The 22,871-nt window shown below is 33.8% G+C and overlaps 1 protein-coding gene across 4 annotated transcripts in view; it reads right to left on the bottom strand.

The window, feature by feature from the left end:
• PCDH7 (protocadherin 7) overlaps positions 1 to 22,871 on the bottom strand; it is a 362,273-nt gene that overhangs the window by 212,963 nt on the left and 126,439 nt on the right. For 2 of the 4 annotated variants that reach the window (XM_027642840.1, XM_027642838.1), the window contains exon 2: positions 20,733 to 20,841. In XM_027642840.1, the coding sequence (XP_027498641.1) occupies positions 20,733 to 20,841 (109 nt within the window). Of the gene's footprint in view, positions 1 to 20,624; positions 20,842 to 22,871 lie in introns of all 4 variants that reach the window. The other 2 variants (XM_027642835.1, XM_027642836.1) reach the window with 2 other exon arrangements.

Genomic DNA, 22,871 nt, shown 5'->3' with positions numbered 1-22,871 from the left:
TGCTCCCTCTTCATGAGTCATATTAAAGAGCTAACACTCATAAAGTAAAACAGTAGATTAAAAGCAGATTATGTAACAGAACTGTATTTTGCTTCCTACTTTGAAGTAAGAGGTGCTTTACAGAGTTATCATTACTTATATAACCTTAAAAAAATTGGAGAGCTGTAGGTGTGTCCAAAGTTTTACATTCGCTAGTTCTGGAGAGCTTGTTTAGCTCATGTATTTGTTTTTGTTTTCCCTAGTTAGTTCATTTATCTATTTAAGGTTACCTTCACAAAATACAAAGCTCTGAATTTGGAAGTCTACTCTTGATGGTAGGTACAAGTATCTCTTCTTCCTGACTCTCCTTCTAGCTTTAGCTCCCATGCCACTGGCCTAGTTTGTGCTACTTCTTTTGGATGTATGTATTTTTATTTGAGTATTTTCCATAACATTACTTGTAATAATCTTAGTATCAATACCATTTCCAGAAAGACCAGGTTGACTTTGGTACTTTTCCCCTTATGTATATTAAGCATGACTATCATTTCAATAGAAAAACTTGCTTGACTTCTAGGTCTTCTAATACTCTCTGACTGAAATGAGAAATGTCACTATTACTCCTCACCTATTTCAGTAAGGGAGGAAACACAAAGGTGCAAGGTAGCAAAATTATTATCCTACTAGTAGATGGTAAAGCCCTGTAGGGAGTTTCAGGTTAATTATTGATGAATCACTGGGACAGCTGTGGCTGATTACACTCAACATTGGATGATAGGAGTAATAGGAACAATATTCTGCAAGCCCCAGCGGTCTGGGTATAGGTACTGAGGGAATGAATTAAAAAAGCTAGTCCTGAAAGCAAGGGAAAAGGCTTGAGCTAAAATTCTTGTATGGCAATATTTGTCTCTGCTTTGTCAGAGCCAAGAACAATGGTAATGAGCATGGTTTTTGTTCAGGGGTGTGAAGGGGCCCTGCTTTTCTGCAAACAATGGTAAGGAGTATGTTAAAGTAAGCAACTATAAGCAACCAACAGAAAGGAATGCTGGCTCTGCCTAGGTTGTATGGTTGAATCTGGCTTCCTCACAGCATAGGTTGTGGCTCAGCCCAGCCTATTATTGTTGATTCCGTGGTCAGGTGAAAGTTTTAGCTGGAAAATAACACGCCTCAAACTCATTTGTTGGCAGAAACCAGATGCAATTAGTATCTGTCAGTGAAGTTATGTGCTTTCCTGAGTTAATAAACCTGTTTAGTTCTGCTAATAGTCTCTCCTAAATTGCTTGATTTTAGAAACTGGCAACCACAATGCTACAGTTTACCTTAAACCATTTGTAGAGCAAAATAGGATTAGTCACTTACACATGCAGTAATCTCAGCTACAAGTTGGTGATTGCTGTTGTCTCGCAGTCCAGATCAAAAAAGTATTTCTAATTTGTTAATTTATTTGATATAAACATTTTTTCTTCTGTGTACATACTCTCTCTATATAAATATATATCTAAATACACACACATAAAGGTTACTTGTGGACTCATCTGTATTACAAGCAACTCAGAAGACTGCATGTGTAAATCTTCATCTCCAATCTTCTGAACCATCTTCCAAGCCTGGATTCTTACATTAGCTGGCAAAAGAAAAACATGGCGGGGAGGGGGCAGGGGGAAGGACGAAAGCTTGATCTCACATCTCATAGATACATGAAAGGATAAGACATTAGAGCATTGGCTTGGCCAGTTCCAGGCTGGTGGAAAATTTGAACTGCAAAGCATTTTGTACTTAGAAATTTGGATTATCTAATAGCCCTGGGATGAAAAGAAAATAAAGACATAAGGACAAAAAGGAATGAACTGGATGATCTTTTTCATCTTCAAACGCATAGCTGATATCTATCTTACAAGAGAGGTGTAGAAATTGGCTTTTCTTTTATGATAGTGGCTTTAAGTTGTAACTTAACAAATTTACAACATGAAATATACAACAAAGTTGTCTATGAGAGAATGGGACTGCTGAGTTGAAGACCCCTCTGAAAAAATAAATGTCAAATATAATTTTTTTAAAAGTTATTTGCCTCTAAGGCTTTTTTTATTGTTGTAGTTTCCTACAGTAAAGCAGGAATATGCAACATAAAATAAATGTTTTCTATAATTTCTGAGAATATTCTTACTCCAACATGATTTGACTTGTGTATTATACTGAAATTAAAAATTAGCCATGTTAGCGTAAGCTTCATTGATGAGAAATTTACAAAAATCTGAGCTTTAAAGATATATTTTGAACCTGACAACCTTTAGAAAGAGATTGAAAAACATACTATTAAAAAAAAAAAAGCCTAGAAAAATAATTTAGACTATAGATCTAGTTTCCTTTCCTCTTTTTTCTTTTTTTTCTCCTCCTCCTTATGCATATTATTCCATTATGTTACATTAAATTTCTTCTAATTAGAGCAGAATAGAATAGCTCTAGTAGGAATGGATTGACATACAATTATCTAGTCTAACCAAAAATTAAAGCATATTTTTAAGGGCATTGTCCAAATGCCTCTTAAACACTGACAGGCCTGGGGCATCAACCACCTCTCTAGGAAGCCTGATCCAGTGTTTGACCACGCACTCAGTAAAGAAATGCTTCCTAATGTCCAATTTAAACCTCTCCTGGTGTAGCTTTGATTCATTTCTATGCCTCCTGACACTGGATCCCAGAGAGAAGAGCTCAGTACCCCCTCCCCTCCTCAGGAAAGTGCAGAGAGCAATGAGTTCACCTGTCAGCCTCCTTTTCTCCTAAAAATAGACATTATGGAATGATCCAGCAAAGTATCAGGTGATCTACCAGATCTTATGTTTAATAGTACTTTTTCATTGTAGATTTAGTTAGGACAGTTAGAAAAGAAAATCTATTATCTTTCTGTTAGTTTTTGCTCTGAAGTTTTAATTTTCTGTGCTCTAAACCCATTGGGAAGAAAAACTTAGAAATTATTTTTTATAGATGTCTCCATTTGATACTAGTGGTTTGCATGACATTTTACCATAAGCCAGGAAACCACCATGCAGTGATATAAATATTTCTCCTGCAGCATGTCCTGCTGTTTTATTTCTGTACCCCTGCAAGGCTAATAAGCTACATGATATATTATCATCATGAGGTGATGGTAACACTCACAAGAGACCAAAGTATTTTGCCATTTATTACACTCAAAGCCAAGAAATTTCCTTTACCATCAGTATAATCAAATATGGACTACAAAATCTTTATTGAACCAGGAAAAAAAATCCCAAAGGATTTCCAAACCTACAAAGCTATCAGAGGTAACTAGAAATTAAAAGAAACATTGTTTTTCCAGAGAAGGAAGATATATTATAAATTAATGGGATTTTTCGCTTCAGATTTTTTCTTTTCACGTAATATTAAAAAAAAAGAAAACAATGCAAATATTTAAAAGTAATTATGCAATGTAAAGTTAACTCCAATGATTATATCATTTTTCAAAAAAGTAATTCACATTAGCAGTGAAATGCTGTAAGAGAGGAAACAAACAAAGCATTGGAAAGTCTTAAGACCTCAACAGTACACATACTGAAGCAAGCTGTTATAAAAATATATATATTGTATGCCGTTATAGTCTGATACATGAAGAAGGAATATTTTTTTTCATACATAGAGTTCAGCTCTGAAGAAATGAATCATTTAAATCATGTTTGACTAAAACAAAATTTCTGTAATTTTTTTTTTCAGGAAAAAAACCTAAACAGCTAAACAAAACAATCTAAACCAAAGTTTTAGAATGCTGATCTCTCCTAGGAATTCAGGTTTCTTGTAAGGAATTTTTTTTTTTCTTCTTTCCTGTTTTTTTGGGGGGTTTTGGGGGGTATTGGGGTATTGTTTCTTTTGACTACCTCTTCTGAAAGATCAAAAAATGCACCTTGAGCATAGGAAAATCTGGTAAGGTAGTATTTTATATAAATAAAAATGTAAAAAGTAAGTGAGATTTCATCTAAATGAAAACAGTTACAATTCTTACACTGGGGATGTGATAAGCACTTCCATAAATAACTATATAATGATAGAAACGTTTATGGTAAAGATACATTTGGAAGGGATGATCTTCTGGACTCAGAGCACTATCTATCACTCAAGGAAAACAGACTATTCTAATTCAACAGAATAGATGAAATAGAAAAGCATTGCAGTGTACACCAAAGTATTTAAGTGCTTGAAATTATTAAAATCCATTTTCTTTTAAAAACTGCATAGGGAAGCATTTAATGGATTTTTTTCTTTAGATTATAATTATTCTTAGATAGCTGAACTTAACCTTTAAATGAATGTAAAACAAATAATTTAAAATGCTAGATTTATGACACTTTAGAATGTAGAAAAAAAGTTAAGTATAATTCTAGCATAAATATAAAATACCCTTTTCATTCTGTCCAGCAAAAGAATCTTACTGATTATAATTAATGTTGGAAAGCTACTTTTGTTGAAGTCCTTCTCACATTAGTGGTTATACTGATGTCATATAATTATGTCCTACAAGTTTTTTAATTTCTCATGACAATTATAAAAATTAAAGTGATACAGATATATTGGCTAATATGTTTCTGGATGGTATGTAGAAGACACGGTATCCGTAAACTTATTAAAAATCCAAACTGAAACCTAAATCTGCTGTTCTGAAGCACAAAGAGACATCTTCACTAATACACATTTTTACTGATGGCACTGTTTCTTGTTTTGAACTCCAACTTTAATTGTGAATAGTTTACAGTTTTATCAGAAACCTTAAAAAAGTATTTTTGAATCATTTACAGGGATAGTTTAACATTGTCTTAATTACGGTGTTAGCTATTTCTTCATGTATAAGGAAAGGGTGATTATTCCTTAAGTCTACTCAAACATTCAGCAAAATAAACCTGCATTTCATTACTAGATTACTAGCAATAGCACTCCTATTTATTACATTAAAGATAAGTTATTATTCAACAGATTGGTTTTTTCCAAGTACCTAAAATACAAGTACTTCTCCAAATGCTGGAAGCTGCTCCATTCCATGACAGTTCAGGGAAACTTAAGAAAGAAAAGGCCTTTCAGGAATGCTGCTGGAGCAGTGGAGGCTTTTTAAACTTCTTCCCCCCCGCCTCACATACCAGATGTATTAACAATAAAGAACCTCTTGCAGCAGAGTGGGGGGAAGCAACAGCTTGGAAAGGGTCAGACAACTCTGTTAGAATTTAGTGTTGTCAAGTGACTTCTAAAATCAACAGGATGTGCATGTAAAGCTTAGTTTATTTAATACAATTATCTCAACTGGGAAGGAAAATATTTACTTACTATGAATGTATGAAAATGAATGTATTGGGTCATATCAAACCACCATAGCTCCTTTTCCTTCAGTTTTAGTATTTATTTTCCTTTGTTGACAAATTGTGAGCTTGCAAATCACCACGAATATAGAGATTCTTGAGATTATGAGAATAGTCTGTAAAGGTTGAGCTTAATCATACTAAAACTTGGAAGTAACGTACCTGAAATCTGCCGTTATCAGCAGCTTTCCCTTTAAAAAACTCACAGATTTTTACAAAGAACTTCCTATTAATTTTGCATCTGCTTTATAAAGAAGTTTTTTTTTCATTGTTTCACAGTGGTTGTGGCAGAGCTGAAAGCAGAACCTAGGCTCTTCAGTTCCCAGTATCTATTCTCAGTCATGCTGTGAAATGAATTCTTAAGCTGGACTCAAAAGTGGAAACACTTTATTTCTTGCTGATGCAGCATGATGCAACTGCATCTCCTGCAAAGATTACTATTTGGCTACCTGAGTTGCTGATTAATCACTGATTAATGGTTTGCTCACCATTTGAACACAGGTGCCATTTTATTTACTTGTAAATAATTGTCCAGTTTTTTATTTTTTAAAACCTATTATTTCAAACTATTACTTCAGAAGCATTTCTGGTTTTATTCTCTCATTCACCAAAGGGTCTTTGCAAGACAGTTCTGCTAAAGTGATAAAAATAGTTTTCTCTATTTAGCTACAGTAGTAACTGGAAAGATTTCAAAGGATGTCCAAGTTCAAATCTCAAAGACTACACTAAAACTTTCATAAAAACTCTTACTTGCTAGAAAACTGAGGAAAACCAAAATAAATAGTTCTCTCTGTGCTTTACTTAAAAATAATTTTAAAAGTTTCACAGGGATCAGAGGCTTGTAAGGCACAGACATTTGCTTATTTTGCCAGATTTTTCTATGTTGCAAAACATCACAGCTCTCACTAAGGTCAGCAGTATTTTATATAATACTAAAAGAGAAAAAGTCATACTATTTCATAACTAGCTGTATACATTGTTAAGAGTGATAGAATTTAAAAATGTAAGGAGTCTTTTTCAGTAGATATATGACATTATAGTAAGAAAATTTCTAAATATAATTATCTTTATTGATCATCTCAACAAAATAGAGATTCTTCTTCTCTGCTTCCCAGAGGAGTGTCTTATTGCACACACAGAATTGCCAGCTTGCACAATTTTGTTATTTTTGCTAAAGTCACATCTCTGGAAGCTATGAGAAAACCATACACAAAAATCTAAACTTCAGGGGTTAGGAATGAAGCAAAGATATATGGAAAATACATATGAAAATATATGAAGTTACATAAAAACTGTCAGAAATTTCTATATGTTTTAAGGTCAATATATTGTCTGTTTTTCTTATGGGGGGTTTCCAAGAATTCTGACAGTACTAGTCTATTAATGTGTGCAGCTTGAGACTTGTAGGATTTAGACAATATGTTGTGTTCGAACATTGTGTTAGAACACACTGTGTTAGAACAAATGTTCCAAAGTGCATGTAATCCCATGATCATAAAATATAACAGGTATTTACTACAATCCTGCATTCCCTACTGATATCATTATGTACAATCTAGTCATTCGCAAACCATAAATAACGTTTTGCCTTGCTGAATAGGTCCTACTTGCAGTGTATCCACTATGTCTCAGTATAAAACGCTAGTTAAGTGAAGAACATTTGCAAAATATAGGGCCTTAAGGATGGAACTATATTTAGCTGTTTCTAATCATTGTAATTCCCTTCTTTACATAGTTGTTACAGTAGTGTGAATGAAGTTTTAATCTATTTCCTTATAGCTGAATCTCAGAAATACTGTACGCTTAAATATTTTATCCCTTATGTACACTATAGTTCCTGTGAAAGAAGAAGTGACTATTGTAGCATTGTGTTAAAGAAATTTTAGTCCCATGTGAGATGTGGAAAGGCAAGAATAACTCAGATTTAGACTAAATGAGTTTTTGTTTAATTGTCGTAAATTAACAATCCCTTTGGGATTACTAGTGAACAAGGTGATGCAAGAAAGTCCCAGAAAGTTCTCTCAGTGCTCAATACATTGGAGGTTTCAAGACCAGAGTATGAGGTATAACACAGAGACTCAACGGTCTCGAAGTGAACACAGGAAAAAAAAAATCAACATTTTAAAAGGCACTTTTAATGGGGTTTCTTCATGTTTGATTTCTCTCTCGAGACCTGCTTGGAAACTATGCCGTAACAACTTATGCATATATATGTTATTTCCTTAATTGGAGTAAGATGAGATTATTTTTCAAAGAGGTAGTCAAGGCACTGGGAAAAAATCACAGCACAGGATGGTTTCAAGAAAAGTTTGTGAGACAAAATAGTGAATCAATATGGTAAAAATTAGGGAAAAAGTTCCTTTCTGCAGGAGATCAGAATTGGTTGAAAATCTTGAGAGTAGAAAAACCAATTTGTTCATTTAATTGTTTTCCACCCTTTCTTGGCAGAGAACAACTGACATTATTTTCAGCTAACTGAGTGCAGGCACGCCTGAGCGCTACTATAAGGTACTATTACTTTCCAGGAGGCAACAGTCAACATTTAACATTGTAGTAGTATTAAAAATCCTCTTTATATTGACGTGAATAGGAACCAATTCTGCTTTGAAGCTTATGCCCTGACTAGTGTCCTTCACTGCAATTATGTTTGTATTATGTTTGTACAATTACTAATATTCACTACAATAGTGAAAATATTTTAAGCCATTACTGAAATTCAGCCCTATGTGGATTTTCTCTTTCCACATAAACCTAGTGCTGATGGGAAGTGCCAGGTTGTGAGTAGACAGAACCCTGTCCATGATACAAAGCCATCCAAAACAGTAGCATTTGGCAGTGACGGCCATTCAAAGACTAATGGACTTTGTATCAGATCCCTTTTCCTAGGTTGTTCTTTGCTATCGTCTTTTCTTAACTGACTGTCTCAACCAGGATGCTAGTTAATGCCTGTGGAGGCATTAAGAGCACCTCACCAGTAGGTAATATTCTCAAAGTACTAACTCATTTTATATAAGGCACTTAACTGTCACCTTAGAGTAATGACTTTCTATCACTATTGAACTGGGCTTGATTGAATTCTTTTACTATTTATCTTCACAGTAATAAACAAATTTGTCTTGTCAGTACAATTTGTTTGCTTAGGCCCTTCTGAAAAAGCACCTTCTAAAATTCAGTTACATATAGTGGGAAAAACAACAGTACTAGACAGAAAGGAACAGTGGTAGAGAAAATATCTTAGTTTTATAACTTCCTTAATTCCTCAATTAATATAGCATTTATGAAGAAACTTCAGGATATGGGTTTCAGGTTTTGGAAAAGTTTTTCCACTTAAAATTCATAGCATGAACAACAGCATGTGGGACTCTACCTGGTAAAAGCTAAAGGCAATTGTTTCCTTTTGAGGAGAAAAGCAAGAGAAAAATATTCACTTATCTGAACCTTTGGGGGCATCTTGGGCTTTTTCTGCATTCTCCTATTACTTCTTGTGAAATTAGATCTGACTGTGTCTCAAGTTTCTGTATCTATGCTCCTGGCAAGTGAGCTATGCCTCTAAGGAACATGCTTTGTTAGGAACGGTGCACTGTGGCAGTGTAGAGCCTGTTCTCTGTATTGCCATTTATAAAATCTAAGATGTATTTTGACTTTGACTCACAACTATTTTGCTTCATCACGGTCTGTCTATGAGACAGCTTCTTATGCCACTGTTATTTCCCAAAGTTTAATTCTGCAGATAAAACCATTTCCAGTATGGGAGGCAACAATGGGTAGGAAAAATCAATTCTACTCATGCCCTTTGCACACTGTTGTTAAGTCCCCCCCAAAAAAACAAAAATAAAAAAAAGACACAAAGAATTTGTGCGCAATTTACATTTGATGTTTTTTTTCCTATCACTCTTTTCCCTTCAATCTTGGTGTAATTCAGGCAGAGAAATACAGGCAGAATCTATCATTTTACACTTGCTTCCAAAAGCAAAAGGATAACATATGGTGACAAAAATTATAAAATCCTGTTTGTCTCAGAGGTTTTTCAGGGCTATGTTAATTGCTAAAATCTGAGAGGGCTGGTTAGAGCATGCTAGGAGTAGAACCAAAGTCCATGCTGTTTCTCTACTCTACCAGTTCATTGTTCCTCTGTACAATGACATGTTGGAAAGAGGACTTCAGAAAGGATGTGTGTCATACCAGCAGATTCCATATGACTTTTGACTCATACTCTGCAGGTTCCTTGAAAATTGTCAAATGGGTCAATCACCATTTTTTAGTCCTCCAGGATAGCTTAACTATTTTCTTATATGCTTTACATGTCATTACAAAATTTCTATCATCACTCTATTACAGATTTTCCAAATGCATGAAAAATTTTTGTACATATTATTAAGCAGAAGGTCTCATTTTAACTACCTTTGCCACCTTTTTTTTCCCAAAACTACTTTAACTGAATACGAAACGGCATTAAAAACAATGTCTTAATAGTGCTGTGGGGTATTGAATCAGACATCCTCAAACACAACTAAAATACTTAAAATTCTTGCATTTCAAAAGTCAGTGTATGTAATAATGTCACTCCTAGTTACTCCTCTTTTGTCCATTAAACTCCCACCCCTAAAACCACTAGAAGCCTAGAAAACAACTGAAATTACCTATTTTATTTCTCTCTTATGTACTTGAATAATGGCTGTGTATGAGACAGCTAAAACAAATGCATTTCCAGAGCTGTCAAATCTACTGATATATCACATTAATCCATTATTATTATTATTGCAATATATGGCAAAATATGAAAAGAATGCTGGTACAAATTATATAATTCAGTAGCAGGCAACGATGGCCACTGTTAATGGAATTAAACATTGAGAGATGTTAATAAAATAACATACATGCATACTTATCTCTCAAATGCTTTTTTAAAGAAAACAAATAGGTTTCTGTTCTCCACTTAGGGAAGTTTCTGTTATTAGCTAACACCACTGGAAGGGAAAATTACATCAGATCTCTTTGCCTTCTCTTCATAATAAAAGCTTGCAATGTCATATTCCACTGATAAATGTTACTTTAACGTATCATGATATTGTAAATGTCATTGCACTGCCCCAAAAAGGCACACAGATTCTCCTCTTCAAAGACAATATGAATTCACTGTGAGCAAAATAACTCTACATAAGAAAACCATTGACTGTGCACCTGAAATAATCTAAAGATAGTAGGACAGTAGGATATAAACACCACGCACTTCTTGAATTAATGAGATTTAATTTACAGAGCCTTTTCCCAAGATTCCCTCTATGGACACTACTGGTCTTTATAGCACTATTACAATTTCGGAAAAAGACAGAAAAATCCTTGGATCAAGAAAACAAATCTACCATAAAACCATATGAGTGAAACCCAACACTTGGGTGGAAGATGTCCTTCAGCTTGCTAATATGTAGTTTTAGATAAGATACACTTTGATTTTTCTTCGTTTTCTGATGAAATAATGCAGATTGCTTAGTAAAAGAACAAGTTCCTCTGCAGGGATCTTTAGGGTTGATTTGTTCCTTAGATATAGTAAAAAAAACAGGTTAAGACAAGCAAGCTGGGAAAGCTGGCATGGGAATGTTTGGTAGTAAGAGAGCACACAAACATCAAAATAAATTAACTCTATCAATACTGTTCTTCCTTCACTGTCTTTATATTTTATTTTTTCTATTATCCAAACAGCAATTTGCATGCATGTCTTAATTTCAGTTATTATAAATGTTAAAAAGTATAGATTTGAATCATCTATCAAAACAATCTTTTTTTAATTATTTACTGAGAGATATGTTTGTCCTTTCTTTAACTCTTAAAAACAGCATGAGAAGGGACAGCTCTTTTAAATGTGAATGGCAAGTTACCTACAATAAAAGATTTGAAATTAGTATTATTAGAATTTATTTTTCCAGTACAGTAAAAAAACCTACCCTTATAAAATTCTGATTACTAAAATACATTTTCTTACTTAATAAGTGTTGATTTTTCTTTTGCTTTTATCTGTGCACAAAGTTATGTTGGAACATATTTTTTTTTTTTTTTTTTTTATGGTGAGGGTTTTGTTTTTATTAGTGTTTCTTCCCCAAAACAAGTCAACAAGGCCTGGAATATTATTTTAAATTACTGTGCTAATAAATCGAACCAATTTCTTTAAAAATTCTAATTTGTCTTGTTCTGGCATACGCCATGATTGTTTTTCTACTTATTCAACAAGATGGCATTCACCTCAAATGCTATGTTGAGGCAAAAAAAGCACGTATAGGTGATACTGTAGTAATATTCAGAAACACTTAAATTTATATTATGCTTGCCTTTAAATCCTATGGTCCTATAGAAATTGTTACATTTCTCTGAAAAGCAGAGAGTATAAATATAAAATAAAACTTTCAGAACTGCAGATGACACATATTATACTGGGGCTTCTAATTCCTTTAAATATCATTCCATAGATTTCAGCATACTAACCTGACATTAGTATTTGCTAAAATACATAAGAGCTATACACACTTGCTTTCAATCTTTGATTTTTAGACCTTTTGAAATAATAACTGAAAAAAGTACTTCAAGATACAACAGCAAAGTTCATTACGGGTGCAAAGCAACACATCCTCATTAAAAAAATTCATATCTACTGGTCCCTAACAGGCTAACAAGTTTATTTTTCCTTTGTTCAACCCCAGACTAATGAGACACACAATCACTTTATAAACCTTCATTAGGAAAAAGAGATATTAATAGTTCCATGCAGTCTTACAGAAACTGGACAATTTTGTGTATATAAATCCATAAAGATTACTAAATCCACATTATGTGGCTAAGGGAATTTGAGTTTCCAACTGTTGATAAATAGAAGGCTACTTGAAAAACAAATCAATTTATCTGCCCTTCTATACTCTTCCCCAGGCACCCTATTTTGTCCACCAGATGATCTCTGGTCTCATCCTATATATTAGTTGGATTTCCCACATACATGGGATACATTGTTAGTTCAGTGGAAGGCTGGCACACAGGAATACAGTCAGGACCATGAACCTTTCCTGATTATCATCAGACTTGAAGAATTAAGTTATGTAGCAACTAGGTAAGTACACTTGCTGTTATAACTCTGAATTCACACATCAGCAGATTAAAAAAAAAATAAAATACTGCCTTCAGGAAACCTTTTTGAGTTGCTTAGATAAGCAGGCCGAAAACATGTAAACTTAAAGTCTTGGATGTAAAAAGAAATTCAAGATTGATTATTTTTATATGTTTTTCTATGTTTTGTCACAGTGAGCTTTACATTTTGCAAATCTTTATTAAAAATCACATTATTTTAAAAAGAAACAAAAGACCATACTGTAAGAAGTGACTCTACTTAGATGTGAAAATGCAACAACTTATTAGAGTATATATCAATAACTGGGGGCCTATCTGTTTTGTAGACTTGCACTCCACTTTTGCTCAAACTCTTCATATAACAAGAGTAGTTAACATATAAATTTTTGCTTATGACATAGGTTGGCACATGCCAGTTTAATAAACTTGAGATTTGAATTTGTTTCCAGATTTTTAAAATCAGATCTTTGTGAATTATATGATTCGTTTAGGTTCAACTATGTGGTCAATTAGACATGCTCTCGTTCCTTCCATCCAAGTGAACCATTTTGAAAATACAGTCAGATTTTCTTTTCTGAATCAGCAATTCATACTTCATGGTTTTAAGAACGGACTCAAGGAAAAGACACGGTTTATTCTCTTAATTTCATCTGTTGGTTTTGGGGAGTTTTTTGCTTATAGGAGAAACTACCAATTTTAAAACATCAAACCCAAAGCATTAAGCTTTGTGACAAAGACAAAGGTACTAAGATTATCTATTTTATAAAGGTAGTATATAAGATATTGGCATTTCCTATGATACATATTTAATAAAAAATAAATAGAAGAGTAGTTGGGAATCAGCAATAGAGAAAAAATATTTTTCACTGAAATGAGAAGAAATACTCTATAAAGGACTTGTTTTGGATCTTCATTATACTTGAAGATTTATCTAAAGGGACAGAAAGATCTAATGTTGTCCAGGAAACTAAAGAAACTGTCATTAAATACAGACGCTGCAAAAATACAGGGCGATGAAAGGACTCCTCTGAACAGAGGAAAAATAAATTTCCGTTGACTCTTTGCATTAGATTTTTTTCAGGAAAGAGCCTGCCGTTGATGCAAAGGTTGCTAAATATTCCATTCATAAACCAGATGTCTGTTCTTCCTTGAGTCTGTAAATTTTGGAATACATTTTGCCTTCCATCTACATTCAGGACTGCAACAGTATCAAAGGGAGTTCTGCAATCTGCATCAGTGGGAGGCAGCCTGAGCTAGCAGCTGGCACGGAGGACTTGGACAAAAGCCTAACTTCACTAAGTCAATCGCAAAACCCTCATCAGACTGGAAGTTGGTGTCCAAATTATTACTTTTTGAGGGGTGCACAATGTTTGGATCAATTACCAGATGAAAGATGAATTCATAGCATGACAGCAGACATACCACTTCACTTTCTGATCCTTTAGTTCTCTGCTTCTCAGTTTAGTATGTCCTTTCATATCCACCTCAGTGAATTGATATGAAATTCATAGATGAGGCAGGTTATGTAACAGCAACTCTCTAGATCTCAGGAGTATTTGCAGTAAGAACTGACTCACTGAGATGTGTACATGTGTGCACACCCACATGCACGTACAAACCCCTCCCTCACTGCTTCATCCCAACAGATATAACTGCAAGTATGGTTCTTTATAAATCCAGTCTTTCTCAATTTTCAAATTTTTAGTTAAAAAGTGATGGAATATAAATGCGGATTTCCTTTTTTAAAGGGTAGTGAAAGAAATCTAAGTTTTAGTAAATGGCATTTCAAGTTATCTAGTATCAATAGACTGCTTTTAAGAGTGGAGAACAGTTATTGCTACATATATTTTTTTTTTTTTAGAGCAGGATACTGAAATCAGGAGTGGAGGAAGAAATCTAGTAATATAACTTAAAAAGAAAGGGGCATATGCTATTATTCACTATGCAGCACAAGAGGAATTAGATCAAATACAATGGGAAAGCAACAGAGAGAATAGTAAGACTTACAATACTATTCAGAAAATCAGAAAAATATTGAATAATTTGTTTTGCTACCAAGGTGTAGGGGTGGATTTCCAATACGCAAATATGCATTCCTTCTTTGATTACCAGCAGATCCAAGCATACATTCTCTGAGCAGTAAAAATCCTGATCAAGCCAAAAACAATTCAAAGCAATACTCAGGTACACTTCATGAATAGGTGCCACACAGAAGTTGTTGATATTTATCTGGACAGTCATGTAAAATAGAGTGGATGTAAAAAAAATCTACATTCTGGTGTCTTCAGCGAGAGCTATTTCTGATCGCAGTTGGCCTATATTTGGGCCTTTATTTTGCGTTATGCATTTGAAGGACAATGTAAACATAGAGTAGAAGTTAATATAAAGTAAGCCTAGTGCAATGACACAATGCACAGCCTAAAATAATCACATCCTTGTGTGGTAAGTTATTAACCTAATACAGTAAATACATATGTAAAAATACATACTAGCACTAGGAATTTAACACAATCAAAATATACTTTCCTCATTTCTATTGTAAATATGAAAATGTAACACTTCAAAATGCAAGTAACTTAAAACAGACATCATACAGTTTTGAAACTTTAAGTATTACTGTGCATATAGGTTACCAAACCACATATTCCTCTGCTGAAGAAATCCACAAACATATGGAGTAAGGTCATCTAAAGGAACATGGTAGAAGACCAAAAAGGAAAAAAATCAAGGAGAAAAGCAGCCAGCGTTCTTCCCAGCCAGGTTCACTTCCTTACATAAGGCTACAGTAGTATAACAGGGATCCCTCCACAGTGTGTCTTCTGTCTTAGGGGCTGGTCTTTTTTTTCCCTCTTATAAAATGTCTTTTCACAGATCTTATCAGAATGCTGAATTCTCAAAAAAATCTGGTTCAAGACATTATCCATCACTGAATATGTATGTCTTCCAAAGCATTACCCATATATGTTGCTAGTTTTACTGAATCCAGAGTTCATTGTGTGCCTAATTATAGGTTAAGATTTATCAGAAACAAGAATAAGAATTCTTTTGTATTATATAATAATTTTTGCAGCCCTTTCTTGTATTTTGGGTTCATGCATGCAGAATGACATTTAAGAAAAAGTAGATGTAGCAGCCCTGACAGAACAAAATAAAACAACAAACAAACCAAAAAACCAAACCAAATCAAATCAACAACAAAAAAAAACAAAAAAAAGAAAAAAAGAAAGAAAAAAGAATTATTAACATGTAATCATTACATTGAAAACCTTTACTGACTCAACCTCTCAGATGGACTACTTACATTCACATTTTCAGAACATAATTTTAAAAACAAAATTATTCTCATGTAATTTTAGGACCTGAATTCAAGAGAACAGAACATTTGAAAATGATGGGAACTGCAAAAATACAGTTATTCTATGAAACAAGTCAATGAATGTCTGGTCTATTGTGTTTACAACAAGGACAGTTAAGTCTTCAAGAACATTAACCTCTGTTATTTGCACTAGTAAAAGCTAAAGGGAAACAGATTCTGTAAACATGGGTTCTCTAAACTAATGGATTCTTTTCTTCACACTTTGGTTCAGAAAACAGATTAATAATCTACTTTATAAGTAAAAGCAAGAGAATGTTCTTATAAATAAAAATAATTGTATCTATTAATTGTCAAAATTCCTTTCAAGTCACCATTTTGCACATCATGAACCCCTTCTCTACTTTGATGGTGGAACTTTGACACTTGTAGTCTAAATCTGAAGTTGTCATTGAGAACAGGGCATATTATCAGACTATATGAACCAAGGCAATGCACTTCTCTTCCCTGACTTTTAGTTCTTCATGTGTCAGCCAGAGTGTAATTTATACACTGATTTCTTTGTGGCAGTCAAGTAACTGAATCACAAAAATTCTGAGCTCCTTTTGAAGCTCAGCTCCTTACTTCGTCTGACTTCAGACGTGTCGCTTAATCTTTCTTTACTCCATTTCCCCCTTTAAAAATGAAAGCTGCAAACCATTCCCTTATTTTCCTTCTTTCACAGAGATGGTTGCTCTTCCCCAACCCGTATTTATTTGATACTGAAACATGGGCTAACTTAAAATACTCTGCTGCAGATCAAAGACATGTTCATGTAGAAATACCTGAGCTAGCTTTAAGCCAGGCATCTCAGGTGTGGCAAACAGTCTAATTAGGACTGCATGGAAACAAATCTCCAGGGAAGACCTGGAGATCTGAAATACTGCTATTTCACTGCTATAAGTACTCTAGCTAAATTAAACAAAAAAATAAAACTGTTTAGGCCACTACATGCATAAATAAATAGTAAGTATACAGAAATCAGGGGGTGAGCGGAAGGAATATGGTGAAATGTTTCTAAGAGGGCTGCAAGAAACATGAGAGAGACCTAACAACCAGGTGAATGGACATGAAACTGAAGAATGAAAGTCTCTGCTTAGAGATCATCTGTGTACTTAATAACATGAATTAGTATGAAAAGGCTGTATTGTCCATTCCTCAAATTGTGAGAATACATCTCCAGCTACCCTTACCTTCACTAGAAGAAACAGAACCTAGGAATATTTATAATTCAGAGGACAGGTAAGTTATAAAGAAACATAAAATGGAATGCTTCCATGTTCTTTCTCATAATGGTAAAAAGGAATAGTCACTAAAACAGTTATATAAGAGAAAAAAGAAAATAAACCCATAACAATTTTGATAGAGAATTTCCTTGTTGAAAGACATCCTTCAGGCCAGTAACTTGACTTGTGATAAATTAGAGGGTTTTTTTTAGTACTACTATTATTAGTAGTATTTAGAAAATCATAATTTAAAACATATGCTGACTATTAACTGTTAGAGCCAGGAAGAGAGGTAATAGTGGAAGTTTCTGTCACTGGGTTTTTTTCTAAATTTTCCTCTGAGATGTGATATTAGGCATTGTCAAAACCAGAAGGCTATGACTAAAGACCAGGAAAGTAATTTGCCATGGTAATGTCTTTACCCTTGATATACAAATACAAATGTAATGAAAATGTTCTCAAGAAATTATTGTGCAATTTACATTAAGGCTGTGCCATTCTAACAGCAAAATTAGAGAAGAAGGCTGCACATATGAGCAGAATTTCCTTGTAAGGAAAGCTCCAAGGGCAGGGGATAAATTAACTCAGAAGTTACTTTTGGTTCTGCAGATTTTACTAATTAACAAGATCTTTGCATACTGAATTTTCACAGTCAATCTGCTAACATTTCTTTTTTTCTTTCTTTTTTTTTTTCCCTCCCGCATCTGACACCACAGCTAATCATCAGAACAAAACTTCAATCTACATCTGACAGTCATGTAGGCTGGTAGGCAATGTACAGTATATTCTAAGAAAATCAACCCTCTTATCCTTTTTTTTTTAATTTTCAAGCATTTTATCCTCGGTTGAACAAATGGAAGGATACTCTTAAGAGAAAACAGAACTTTCCTATTTACTCTGCCTGTGAACTCAACCTTCTTAAATTTGCCTTAACTATAAAGATTTCTTATTTTCCTTAGTCATCTTAGCTTGAAAAAAAAGTATGAAATGTATCAGAAGGTTTCATGTATTGAGCTGGAAATTATCCTTTCAAATTCTAAAATGAAAGGAAGTACAAAGCAATTAGTTATAACTGCATTGTTTCACCAACTGAAATTAAATGGTAAATATTTGAAGTAAAAATTAATAACCAAGATCGCTTCCAAAGTGCTGTTTCCATGGGAAATCTCCATGAAAATCCAGTATAAATCCTGATTAAAACCTAACCAAGCTAAACACTGCAGATTACCTAGATTCCAATTAAATGTGACAAATGAACGCTTGACAGATTTCAATTTCTATTCTATTTCTGTCAGAATGATCCATTAATATTGAAGACTACATTATCAGAATTTGAACAATACAATTGTGCTTAAAATAGTTAAAATACAAATGGACTAAAGAATCATATCACAGAAAACTCTCACTCAAATGTCAGATATTACATATATGAAGGAACAAAAGTAGATTTCATCCTGTTCTGTCACTATTTATAGATTAATGTTAACAGAAATTTCTGGAGGCAGGTGACATGCCACTGTTGAAATCCAAAAGTTTGTAGAGCATAATTTTCATCACAATATCACCCACCTTTCAAAGGTTTCAGTTCAAGGTTTTATAAAGGAGGAGGAATTCCTGGTTGCTATATGTATGTCCTACCATGCAGAATTTTTTTCTGGAGATTTTTTTTCATTCACTTATCCATGAATTAATGTATTTATCTAGCTCTATGTTTCTATCTACTAACTATAGAACATTATTTTTAAAACTGAATCCAACAAATTCATCCTACCACATACAAAATATCATTTTTCAAAAAAATCAAATTTACATCTGAAATATTTTAGTTATTATAATGCAATACTAGTTTTTGTATCAACACAAAATCTTAAGTAAACTGGTTTGCTTTAACTTATGACACTGCTCAAACACTATTCATTTTCAATTACACTTCTGTTGTTGTGATTTTTTTTCATTATTATTTCCTTAATATTTTCATTATTATTTCATATTGGCTATCAAATATGTTAAAAATTATATTCACTTTTGGCTCTACTGTTCCTCCAGTGTGGCTCAGGTTTACCCCACGTTAGCATACTTTGAACTCAGAATTTCATGTCTACAAATCCTCTATGTTGCTGTATGCAAGGGAATTAACAAATTGTTTAATTTTATTATCCTAACCACAAATCTCACTACAAAACAGATAATAAAACAATCAGCCCAATTTAGGTACAAAGTACTTTTTTTCTGACATTCTTCCAGTAACACCATTGTCACTTCCCTCCTCCCCCCATCTCCAGAAAAATGAAATGTAAATAAATATATTCATATAGACAACCAAGAAAAATATATAGACACACACTTATAAACATACATAACCTAATACATCTTTAGATGGATAATACCATCTTTCTTTTTGGCCACTTAGTTATTTGCTATTGGGATATACATTTGAAGCATATGTAGACTGCTGTAGCCATTCTTTAGTCATACATACTAGATTTGACAATATCTTACCATGAAGAATAACATAGCTCTACTGGGTTGACATAACCCAAGGAACAGTTATCCAGTGTTGTTATCCCTGAAAAACTAAAACATGCACTTAGCCAAACTAATTAATTCATTCTATAATAAAAATACACCACCCTTCTTACATGTACCCACCAATTACAATTGGATTAGAAACTCCATTATTTCTTTGGTTATCAAAAATCTGTACCCTTTGACATTTACTAATTTATTTCATTGTTTATGGGCAAATAAAAATACAATGAAGTCAGTGTCTGACTTCATAAAATTTTAGATCAAGACCAGTAAACGGAGAAGAGTGAAATATTCATGTTTTATAAAATACATTTCAAATTGAATTGGTCTTATTTTATTTAATCCTGAATAATTTTAGATACAAAGAAAAACAGAACCTAACTTAAGATTTATATTAACATATCTAGGTTTTTTAATAGTAGGAGAATTACTATGGAATAAATAAGTATGCAGCATTTTCCCCTTCTACATAAATGGACCCTGAATTTAAATGAGATGTTGTAAAAGTACTGTATAAAATAAAAAGTGAAGAAAAGGAAAGTAATGTTCTTCTTTTCTAAATAATGAAGAATGGGTTTGTCATTTGGCATTATATTGAAAACAGTCTATATAACGTTTATATAGAATTCTCTAGAGTGGGGGGTTTAAATCCTATTTTCTTTTCCTGGTGCTGTACATATTACTTTCTGGGAAATTTCCTAAGTAGTTTTTGAAAAAAATATGGAAGGAAACAAGAATGGTCCTTTATGGTCTTTTATCTAGAATGAAAAGTATGGAATTTAATTCAATTACCATCTCCCCAGCCCTTTACTGGTATTTTTTTTTTCACTGTTTTAACTGCTTCTGCAGTACAGATTTTAAATCATGTAAAGAAACAAAAGTACTGGCTTTTTTTAGTGGTATTATGTTCCATTATTTTGTATACCTGCATTTTATCAAGCTTTAAAATAAAATTATTACAGAGTTAACTATTTAATTTATTTATTTATATTTTTGGACTGACCTTTCAAAAGTCTACTTAGTATCACTTGCTAGTGAGATTAGGTGTGTGAATGTTGTGTTTGCCCCTACCATTTTCCATATGCTCTGCCTCACCAACACTGCCATCCGGCGTAGTCCTTTCGTAGTTGTCCTCTGGGAGTGGAAGGGCACCCAGTCTTGGCCCTGATGAACTCTTACTGCTTGGTGTTTCTGACTCCTCCAGACCGCTGTCATAGCAACTCTGCAATGACCCTTGATGCGGGTCCTGAGGCTGACTCACAACAGAAAACGTCACTCTACGAAATGGCTGCAAGAGAAAAGATTCTGAATGTCACTGGAAAGTTCAGTCTTTGAACAACTGATTCTCAAAACATGACTTAAGCAAACCAATATTTTAACATTTACTAATTAAACAATTTTGTCTACATTAAAGCAAACAGAAAGTACAGTTCTTAAATAAAAAGCCACCGGACAGAACATCTGTGGAATTTTACTTTGATATATAGTCCAGAACCTTCAAGCAGTTTGTCACAGCCTCCTTTCAAATGGCTACATTCACGGGCTAAGAAAGCAGGTTTAAATATTTATAAATTCTGTGCAGTTTCTCTTTCAATCAATAGTAATAAGTTGAACAGAATTAATATCAGACTGCATAAAGGTACTTGACAGTATGTGCATGTGTATATGTAAGACTGTGTGGGTGGGTAAAAATGCTCACCTGTAAACTATATTGTGGGTATTACAAACATAACAGCACACCCGTAAGACTTCTATAAAATCAATTCCTGTGGTTCTGAAAGCTAGCTGACATGGGAAAGGGGGAAAAAATGAAAAAAAAAAGAAAAAAAAAGAAGGAAGAAAAAAAGTCTCTTAAGTCCTTTGCCATAAAAGTCAGTGCCTGGAGATGGGGTGTGTTGCCAGCTGACTTAATAAAACCTTTAAAGTACTGTGAGCACAGCTGACACCACATGTTTCCACTGGGACTGTACAAACATAGATTGTTACAGATTTGTATTCATTCAAAATGACAGATATTACTGTTGCTCTGGAAGCCTACATGCTGAACCCTGGCACCAGTGAGCATCCCAGGAAATGGGAGAGTGGATCCTTCACATTTCAGAGGACACTGAGGGCAGGCGGGATTTTCAGTAAGAAGCTGTGGGTTCTCCTGCAATTTGAACTACACTGAAGCAGCAATGATACATTTAAAATAATTTAATGATACATTTGAGGTAACTTACTGTTCATAAGGCTATAAAAACAGAAAAATGTCTGACGTTCTAGAAAGTACCTTCTGAAACAAACACCGATAGATCTACCCATTTTATAAGACACTATGCAGACTTTCAGACAGTGCTGTTGAATCCTGCCTTTGGATTCAGACGTGTTTCAAGCCCTATGTTTGAATGAGACATAGGCATATATCACCTCCACTGGTACCTCTAGTCACTATAAGATAGAAATGTATGTGCAGGCCAGAAGGGAGAAAACAGCAACTACAACCACTTACACAAGTCTTGAAGAACAGAAGTCCACATCAGGTTTGCAAGCAGAGAGGTCAAAAGAATTTTACAATTCTTTTGAGGATACCAAGTTTTGAAGATATAAAGATATTCAGTGCAGATGATAAACAGGTTGGACTACAAATATAAAGCTAAGTCTTCCTGGCAAAAGTAGATCAAAAGTTTATAAACATGTCAATTGCTAGTAATACTTTACTGTGAACTGTTTGATGGATAAAACTTCATACAATGAGATGCTGTAATCTGTAACTATACTTCAATTACTACTTAGTTCTGGACCAATGATGCAAACTGTGAATCTCCCAGATTTGAACTGACTTAGACTGTCCTGTAGGCTATTCCTGAATATCATACTATCTCTCAAGAAATGAATTAGCTTCTAGATACTGTGACATGTTGAGAAAATGTTCAAATTGAAGAAGCAATTCCCAAATTTTCCCACAAACTGCTATATTTGCCTGTTATCAAACTTCACACAGGAAACATTATCATCTACATTTGAGAGGCCCTATGGACCTGATATCCACATGATAATCTGACAACTCTCAGACATCCAAAAATCCACAGGCCACATTTTAGCAAACGGTTTTTAAGAGATGATAAGGACCTTGGTCACAGCCAGTATGGCTTCATGAGAGGAAAGTCCTGCTTGTCAAACCTAATTTTATTTTATGACAAGGAAACCCACCTAGTTAATCAAAGGAAGCCAGTGGATGTAATCTTTTTGGATTTCAATAGAGCTTTTGATACCATTTCAAAATGTCTAGCCCACAGATGAATAAACACACCATGCAGTGGGTGAGCAATTGGCTCA

Source organism: Corapipo altera, unplaced genomic scaffold (genome assembly GCF_003945725.1).
Source record: "Corapipo altera isolate COAL_440 unplaced genomic scaffold, ASM394572v1 22, whole genome shotgun sequence".
Lineage (NCBI taxonomy): Eukaryota > Metazoa > Chordata > Aves > Passeriformes > Pipridae > Corapipo > Corapipo altera.
Note: the sequence above shows the minus strand (reverse complement) of the source record. Positions and strands in the feature narration are given on the sequence as shown.